The sequence below is a fragment of the Lycium barbarum genome, chromosome 10 (assembly GCF_019175385.1).
Source record: "Lycium barbarum isolate Lr01 chromosome 10, ASM1917538v2, whole genome shotgun sequence".
NCBI lineage: Eukaryota > Viridiplantae > Streptophyta > Magnoliopsida > Solanales > Solanaceae > Lycium > Lycium barbarum.
In genome coordinates, this window is record NC_083346.1 from 113,680,011 (window position 1) to 113,690,117 (window position 10,107).

Genomic DNA, 10,107 nt, shown 5'->3' on the forward strand with positions numbered 1-10,107 from the left:
GATGGATCATGTTTTCATGAGCTTATATTACCTCCCGTAGTTGGATTAGTCTTAAACCTCGACTCAGCCCAAAGTAAGAAAATCATATGTTCTTTTATGTCAATGAGTCAAACTAGCATCTGGACCAATAGGAGGTCGCCCAAGTTTGAATTATTTTAAAGGAACGAACCAAATTTTATTGGGCAATTTGCATGATTGGCCTTCGTTGGGGATGGTCTTTAATTTTTGTGCCTCAAATTATTGGTCTTTAGTTTTTGTCCTTCGTCTAAATACTCCGAGGTTCTGGATTCGAACCCCGACTTAGTTATAAAAATAAAATAAAAAATCGCATCGCAAGGCAAGGTTTTGCAAAAAGTCTGCCTTATGCGGTAGACTTTGCCTTAAGGCACAACTAAAAGTCTGTCGGAGACGGCAGACTTTGCCTTATAAGACAGACTTTTAGTTATGCGGTAGACTTTTTGCAAAGCCTTGCCTTGCGATTTTTTTTTTTTGACCGTGTGGGAGGTCGAACCTAGAATTTACTTTCGGCCATTCTTTTAAGCGAAGGGCAAAAATTAAAGACCAACAATTTGAGGGGCAAAATTAAAGACCACCCCAAAATTAAAGGACAATCTGCGCAAAAAAATGAATTTTCTTCAAGCCTAAAACTGGGCCGCCAAATCAGTACCAAATTTCACAATAAAAGATGAGAAAATGATATTAAACATGTGGGAAAAAAAAAAACTAAAAACATAGTTCCAGAGAAAAAGTTGTAAGTCCTTTCCCGTGTTCACTCAATTAAGTTTCTAGTAAGCTCAGGTCAATTATGCATGCAACCGATGAGTAGGAATAGCCATTAAATGTTGAGCTCTAGCGGTAACTAAACCGAATTTCTCAGTCATATCTATATCGTTTGACATCATATCATTTGGTAGCTTCCAGTCAAAACAATGAACCAATTGTGCTAGCACCAATTGAACGATTGTGAGACCTAATTGTAATCCAGGGCAACTTCTTCTTCCCGAGCCAAACGGTAAAAGCTGAAAATCACGTCCACGAAGATCAATATTGCTACCAACAAACCTTTCTGGGACGAACTTCTCAGGTTCGGACCAAACTTCTGGATCTCTTCCGATTGCCCAAATATTTACTAAAATTCTTGAACCTTTAGGTATAGCAAAGTCATCAATTGTGCAATCTTCAATGGATTCATGAGGAATCAATAGTGGTGTAATGGGGTGAAGCCTAAAACCTTCTTTAATGACCATGTCTAAGTACTCTAATTTTTCCAAATCTGACTCTTCCACCATTCTATTTTTGCCAACTATTAGGTCCAACTCATTTTGTAGTTTTTTCATTACTTTAGGGTGCCTTAGAAGTTCAGAGAAAACCCAATCAATTGCGGTTGATGAGGTGTCCATTGAAGCTATTAGCATGTCCTGCATAGAGAGTGTTTTTTTTTTCAATTGCTAAAGTGGTCACCAATATTCACATGTTTAAGTATACATAGAATTTGTAATTTTGAAAATAAAATAGAATACGTACTATAACATGTAAAAGTGACAAAATGATATAAAATTACTTATACTAATGGTATATATAATTGAAAGTATGAATAGATAAGAAACAATAAAGAAATGAAGTCCCTAAAGTAGGAATAAGCTCTTTTTTTTTCGCTAAAATTTTCAATTGAGAAATTTTCAACAATTTTGAGTCTATGAACCCAAGCCTCAAATATAGCTAGTGGTCTCAAAGATTTTGCCAACTCTCTTCTAAAAGTCAAACTAGAATGATAATGAATATACATGTAAAAGACTTTTTTTTTTTCACTATAAAGTCACCCCAAAATATTTATAACTAGCTCTACATAAAAAATGAGATTTGTAATCTTGAAAATCAAACAAATTATCTGCTCCTGTAGGTAAAATGACCTGCTACTAAAAAAAATGTGCACTATTAGTGGATATTAGTTTAACAAATTAAAATTAACTTGCAGTTCTATTCATGTTATGATTAATAAAATGTTACCAGCAAAATAGCTTTGACATGGCGACGATCAAACTCGAATTCAGCTTCGCCAGATTGCATAATATTCATCATAGTATCAACAATATCCGTAGTTTGCTTTTGTTCAATTGAATCTTGAACATGTTCATCAATAACTCTCTCAAAAAAATCATCAAAAATCTTTGCTAATTTCTTCAGACGACGATTGAATCCCTGCAAATCAAACTTATCAAGAAAAGGGAAAAACTCACCAATATTTGGCGTTGCTGTTATAATCAAAGTCTCTTGAATCACATCTTTAAAACCTCTTTCATCAAATTCATCTTCCATATATTTTTCCCCAAATATCATTAAACAAGCCATGTTAGCACCTAATGAGCTAAGTCTAGCACTAATATCAACTTCCACACCACTAGAAGCTGCCCGATTAATAAAAGTCACAAAATTTGCAACTTCTTGTTTTCTCATGGCTTGAAAAGAATTGATCTTGAGAGTACTGAGCAACTCTAACGTGCACAATTTTCGCATGTTCCGCCAATAAGATCCATATTTTCCAAAACACAAATTTCTCTGATCGTACGCGATTAATTGAGCAACCCTATTATTTGGCCGACTTGCAAAAACAAGATCATGATTTTTCAAGAATTGTTCAGCAGCATGAGGAGATGAAGCAACAATTACCGGAACTTGACCAAATCTCATGCTCATTATGGGACCGTGTTTTTTGGCTATTTTATGAAGATCTTGGTGGACATTTTTGCCAATCATATGAAGATTTCCTATTATTGGAAGCCCTTTTGGGCCAGGAGGAAGTTTTTTCTTCCTTTTCATGAATTTGTTATGTAATTCTTGAAGAAAATATAGCACTGCAATTACTGCAAGAACTTGTAAGAATGTTGAAGCCATGGATAGCAATTGATGTATTTTAATTTGCTTCCTAACTTGCTAATAATATAAAGAAGTTAAGCGTAGGGGTTGAAAGAAATTAAATGAATTTATGGGGACTTATGTTGTAACACCATATTAACTTTGGGTCCTTCTTGATTTCACGGAATGACAGAAGGACAATAGAAGAAAAGACAAAGAGGAAAATACGAAATAAAAATAATATGCGAGAGGAGAAGATACCTTTTTTTTAGAGAAGAAGATAATTACAAAAAAAGAAAAAGAAAAAAGAAGAAGAAGAGAATGGCGAAAGCAAAAAAATCTTACACTGAAAAGAGAGAAAAGCGTCAAATATATTTTTAGAGTATTTGAAATTAAGCAAATACTAATAGTTTAGTTCGTATATTTGTGTTATCGTTCAATAGTTGATCAAATATATCCTTAATTTAACTTAAACCCTCAATTAATCTGGATTAATAAGCAAAAAGAAAATACAAAATTGAACAAATATGTACTTCGTTTTTACTATTTCCTTAACACAGACCAATTTAACGTCTCGTATTTTATATTTATCAAAACCAGTAACACATGCCATGGCACATGTCACATCCCACTACAATCGTCAGCAAGCCTAAGCACAGTGCCAATTTTGTCGAAGATGTATAGTCAAACCTCCCTATAACAGTATCGTTGAGTCTGAAATTTTTCGACTGTAATAGAGAATGGATATTATACACCTATGATAACATTGACATTTAAATGATATTTCGATGTTATAGGCAAAAAAGATGCATAAAATCTAATTTTTATTTTTAATTGTCAAATTTTAAGATCAATCACACTTTGTATAACGAAGGAAAGTCATTTAATCATGAATATATATATAAATAGTGTATTAAATGATCAAATATTTGATCAGAATCTCTACACTTATTATTGATAATCATAGATATTCTATTTTTATAAGCATGATTAATTATTATATTACCGAAAAAAGAAGATAGGTGTTATATGAGGGGCTAATTTTACAAAGAATGCACTGTTATAAAGTTAGATGTTGTTGTTATAGGTGAAATGTTGTTATAGAGAAATAAAATATAACATAAAAAATCGATTCTGAAAAAACTTGACTGTTATAGAAAAGTGTTATTATATACGGGTGCCGTTATATAGAGGTCTGACTGTGCTATCATTTACTACTTTTTAGGTGTCATTTACTTTTGTCAAAGATGGAAGTCTAGTTTGTCTTGATTTATTTATATCCTTAATCAGTAGTCTTACATTCGAGTTTAGAAATTGTTTTTTTCTTATACGAGTAAGATATTTGAGATTGTCATGTTAAATTTTAAATAAAACAATCAAAAACTTGGTTTAGGCGAGTCAAATTTCTGATGCGTATATCAAAAGTTTGCTTGCACAATCAATATGTCAAACTTCAAGAACATATTTCTGAAATCTTTTAGCAAAAGTAACATATTAAAATTTCAGTTAAAATTTGCAACTTCAGTTCCGTACATCTGAAGTTATTTTTTGGATTGGCTAGATTTATTAAAAAAAAATTATTGAGCTTCGGTCACGGTTTAAATTTGAATCTCAAAATCGGGCTATTTGTACACTTGTCCCTGTACTCTCTTCCCAAGTCTATTTAATAAGAATTTAAGTTTATCGAATCAATAGATTGTGGTTATTGATAATAAAAAATAAGGTAAAAGAAAGACTGAGAAAGAGAGAGAATGAATTGTGTGGCCGAGTTGGTAGGTCAGTCATGTATTATTATTATTATTAATTTATTACTTCTCCATTTTGTCAAAAGAGTACTTAAATATTTCTATTATATATAAGCCCCGTAAAGGACGAACACTGCAAGTCTGCAATGTTAAAGTGTACAAATCGTTAGGTAAATTGTACAAAAGGGTGGGACCAACAGGGACACATGTTATTGAGTACACTTGCTATTTGGAGATGGGACACTGTCCATATTACCAATGCACTATAGAATATAGATCATTTGTTTTCTTGCTTTTTGCCATTGTTTAAAAGTTTTGACTTTTCCTTAATTTATCATTTTCGTTTTTCTTCTTCGTATATATTTCCTCCGTTCTTAATTTAAGTATCTTAGTTTAAGTAGACATAAAATTTAAAAATAGAAGGATATGTTTGAATTTTATAGTCCTAAATTAAAGATATATATAATGTAGTCATGTACTAAAATGTCATTTAAATTTTGTGTTTTTAACTTTGTCATATATGATATTTGAATTGTCAACTTACTAAATATACAAAGTGACACTCTTTTTTTGATAACCAAAAAGAAAAGTAAGACACTTAAATTGAGACGGAGGGTAACTACTTTTGAGTCCATTTCATTTTCTTTTATATATTTATTTATATATATAAATGTTCAAGAGGGACTAACACACCAATGAATATTTGTACCAAAAGCTATATAAATTGTACACTTTAACCAGCTGCTTTCTTATCCCACGTGGACATATGTCATAGTAGTGAATATCTATTTTCTTCTCATGTATACACGTATGCACTTCAATTTTAATTCTTCGACATAATTATTTCCTGCGTGCACTTTTACTTGTTCACTTTTGACTTTTCAAGTTCTTTAAGAATTAATAAATGAAGTACTTCCTCCGTCTCATATTACTTGGCCACATTACTAAACTATTTTTTTCCCACGTGGACATATGTCATAGTGCTGAATATTTATTCTCTTCTCATTTATACAAGCATGCACTTCAATTTTAATTCTCCGACACATATTTATTTTCTCCGTGCACTTTTACTTGTTCAATTTTGACTTTTCACGTTATTTAAGAATTAATAAATGAAATACTCTCTCTATCCCATATTACTTGGCCACATTATAAAAATATATGTCCAATTTCTTATTCATTTACAAAACCAAGATAAAATTAATTAAATATTTCCCATCTTACCCTCTCCGTCCCATATTACTCGGCCACATTACAAAAAATATATGCCCAAATTACTTGTTCATTTACAAAACTAAGATAAAATTAATTAAATCTTTTCCATTTTATCCGTAGTAATAAATGTTTTTAAAAATAGTCAATTTTGATTAGAATGTATTTATTGGAGAGAGATAGAGTTAAGATAGTAAAATACATATTTTATTTATGATTTCTTAAGGGGCCTGTAAAAGGGAAAGTGACAAGTAATATGGGACAGAAGGAGTATATATTTTACCATAATATTCATATTTATTGATGTAAGTCTCAATAGCCTTGGAAAATGATATGAAAATGAGTAATTAATGTGAAAGGTAAAATTAATAATAAGAACAAAAATTTCTTTCTCTTGATATGTTAACATGGACAAGTAAAAGTGAACGGAGGTAGTGACTTTTATCCCCATTCTCCTTCTTTGTCAATACTTTAAACGTGAAGAGAGGGCGAATAATAGCAATGCAAATTTATACTAAAAGTTATATACATTGTACACTTTAATCAACTACTTTTTTATCCCACGTGGACATATGTTATAGTACTGAGTATTTATTCTCTTCTCATGTATATACATATGCACTTCAATTTTAATTTTGCTAAACATATTTATTCCCTCCGTGCACTTTTACTTGTCTACTTTTGACTTTTCACGCTCTTTAAGAATTAATAAATAAAGTATATATTTTATCATAATACTCATATTTATTGGTGTATAGTCTCAATAGCATTAGAAAATGATTTGAAAATGAGTAATTAATGTGAAGGGTAAAATAAGAAGAAGAAAAAAAGTTTTCTCTTGATATGTCAACGTGGACAAGTAAAAGTGAAGAGAGGGAGTGACTTTTATTCTCATTTTCCTTCTTTGTCAATACTTCACTTATTTTACTCTCCTTTGCATTCTCTGATTATTGTTTCTTTACATTTATAAAATGTATTACTTTATATTTTCATTTCGGAGTTAAAATTTGGTGATTTACGATATACCATATATCTTTCTAATTTTAATTACTTTGTAACAATTCTTTTTATCTATAATTGTTAATATAAAATATTATAATATATTTTTAATTAATTTAATAAAAATATTTTATTAGTTTTGCTTTTAAAAATTCAATATATACAACAATGGTTCTTATGTTTGGATATGAATAATTAATTAATTAATTGAGATGGATATCAACCTATTGGTATACATATAAGATATTAAAGAATTTAAAAGAAAAAAATCTAGAATCAAAATATTAATTTTCCCTGATATTCTTGCTAATTTTCTTTTTCACATCGATGAACAATTTTCATTGTCATGACAAATGAGAAAAAAGTCCGACTCTTTCCATCTCAAAAACTTAATTCCATCATATGTTTTTTATGGTACATAAAATACATTTTGTATATGTTGCTATATATAATAACAATTAGAGTGTTTTTAAAAGTTATTTTCAAAATACAAACCTTAAAATTGGCTAATTAAAGTGAATAAACATATTCGGTCCGTGCATCGCACGAACATATATTGCTAGTCTTTTACTAAGGGTCTGTTTGGATGAGCTTATAACTTATAGCTTATTATTGTTATTTTGACTTGAAAGTAACTACTTAAAAGTACTTTTTAATTTTATTCAAACACTATAAAAAGGTTTAAAAATTATTTTGACTTAAAAACACCTAAAATAAGTCAATCCAAACATACTCTAAGTCATTAGTGGAAGAAACATGAAAAGCTAACAAAATAGACTTTTTTAAGATGCAGTATAAATCAAAATTGTATCACATCCTATAATAGATCAACTTTAAATGTGATTTCCGTGCGGTTAACCATGGCCCTGCCACCTTTTGATTGGGATACATAACTCCTTTGATCTTGAATCGACGGCCCAGATGAACACGTCGCCATAACCAAATCTATCATTATCAACACGCCAACTAAATAGATACGTAAACGACGTACATATAAAATCAGTGGCGGAGCCAGGATTTTCATCCAGTGGGTTCAAAAATTCTAAAAGGTAAATATACGAAGAAGTCAGGGGGTTCAACATCTATTATATATACATAATAAAATAATTTTAACTTTGAAAATACACTGTAATTTTTCACCGAGGGGGTTCGGATGAATCCCCTGGACATACGCTGGCTCCGCCCCTGGCCGAAATCATTCAATAATTTTTTCCTTAACAATGATGCATGTTTCGATACCCATTGATCGATATGCTATCTGTCGACTGACGTAACATGAAAAATATGTTAATTATATATTAAGACTTTTGTTTGCACTTAATGAAAGTCTTAATATTAATCATTCAGATATCAGTTATTAAGTGTGTTTATTTTTTAGGTCTGAATCATAATCATTCATATTTTAATCATTAAATGCGTTTATTTTTAAAATTTTACAACCAATAGATCTTCTGTAAAGATGACATTCCTCCGCCACAAGTCCATCCACTTCCACCGCCAAACATTTCCCTCGTTCAATTACTACAGCTCAAAAACACCATCTTCCACCACAACCATCACCTTCGTTAATCACCACATATAATTTATCCTCGCCATTAGCCATTTTTTACAATCATCAATTCCAACCATCTTTACTGCAACAATCACTAATCACTACCGACATTAATCACCACATTGTAAGTCACCAACTACCAATAGCAATCATGCGCACCACCATTAGATATCACTATATTATCGGTTGCAACTATGAATTGCCTCTATCAACAGCCATTATTAATCAATATTGTCAACCACCATCATCACTAACTACTATGTACCCATAACCACACCCTTAGTTAGTTGTAACCACCATCCAAGCACTACATAATTTTTTTTAAAGTATCTTATTGATATAGAATTATTAAATATTATTATATAAATTTTATATTTATTATTATTTTTTAAATAAAGACAAGCTTTATACATTTATATATTGAGTTAATTATTTAGTATTCATATCTTAATGCAACACCTTAATATTTAGATCTTTATTCAAATTTTAATAGTTGATCTTGAATTCTAGACGGGTGGGATTGGATTTGGATTCATTAAATGAGAGAAAGACATTTTGGATTTATACAGCGTCATTTCTTTCATCTCTCAGAAGACCAGACTTGGACTCTGTTTCGAATGAATTTAGTTGGTGATTTGGTTTAACTTTTTGGAAAAGGGTGAAAAAGGCCCCTCCGGTATTAAAATCTCGCTAAAACATTTCCTCCTTCCACCTATTGAATCAAAGTTGTATTGCGTTCCGCCTCTTAGGGAAAAAAAATGCCCTAAAAGAATTGCTTAAAACTGCCCTCCTTCCACCTATTGGATCAAATACGTCCCTAACGTTATTTTTAGGCTTGAAATTGTCCCTCCATTAACGACACAAACATTTAACTAAATTTCGATTACGCACGTTGACCTTTATTTATTGGTCCACATAAAATGCTGACTCAATCCAAAAAGACCTGACCCATCTTTCACTGAAACCAATACAAAACCCGTTTTAAATTAATGTAGCTAAGCAATAAAGTCACTTTTCACCTCTCATTTTTTTGTCATTCGTAATACGTTAGGGGCATTTTTGATCGTTTCATGTAAATAATAACAAAGAAAATTTGGAAAAAAAAACTTTTTGAGTACTTTCTTCTAATTGTGAAATTAATAATGCGTAAAATTCAAGAACGCACTTTAAAAATTTGATCTAAACAGGAGTTTCTCGCCTCCGGCGAGTATAAGGAAGTGGATTGTCACCCCAATAAACTAAATCATTTAAGAAGAAACTTTGGGAGTAAATTGAGGGGCAACAATTAGGTATTTACAATCTAAAAGGTTCATAGGTTGCAAAAGAAAAATAAAGATTTATTTACTAACCAAATGTCCCAAAATGTAAACGAGGGCAGCTTCTTCTACCAAAGCCAAACAGTACAAGTTTAAAGTCACGTACATGAAGATGGATGTTGCTACGTACCAACAACCTTTCTGATATGATCTTCTCGGGTTTGGGCCAAACTTCTGACTCGTTTTCAATTGCCCAAGTATTTACTAGAATCCTTAAACATTTATGTATATCAAAGCCATCGATTGGGAAGTCTTCAATGGATGCATGAAGAATCAATAGTGGTGTAATATGGTGAAGCCTAAAGCCTTCTTTTATGACTATGTCTAAGTACTCTAATTTTTTCAAATCTAAACTTTCCACCATTCTTTATGCTAACTTCTTTTCCAACTGGTTTTGTAGTTTCTTCATTACTTTAATTTGGGTGCCTAC

The 10,107-nt window shown here is 31.0% G+C and overlaps 1 protein-coding gene across 1 annotated transcript; it reads right to left on the reverse strand.

The window, feature by feature from the left end:
• Window positions 1–589: 589 nt before the first annotated feature.
• Window positions 590–3,453, reverse strand: LOC132614807 (cytochrome P450 71AU50-like). The gene is made up of 2 exons (XM_060329352.1): window positions 2,008–3,453; window positions 590–1,418 (listed from the first exon to the last, which is right to left on the reverse strand). The coding sequence occupies exons 1-2, from the start codon at window positions 2,890–2,892 to the stop codon at window positions 804–806; spliced, it is 1,500 nt and encodes a 499-aa protein (XP_060185335.1). The 5' UTR covers window positions 2,893–3,453; the 3' UTR covers window positions 590–803.
• Window positions 3,454–10,107: the final 6,654 nt, after the last annotated feature.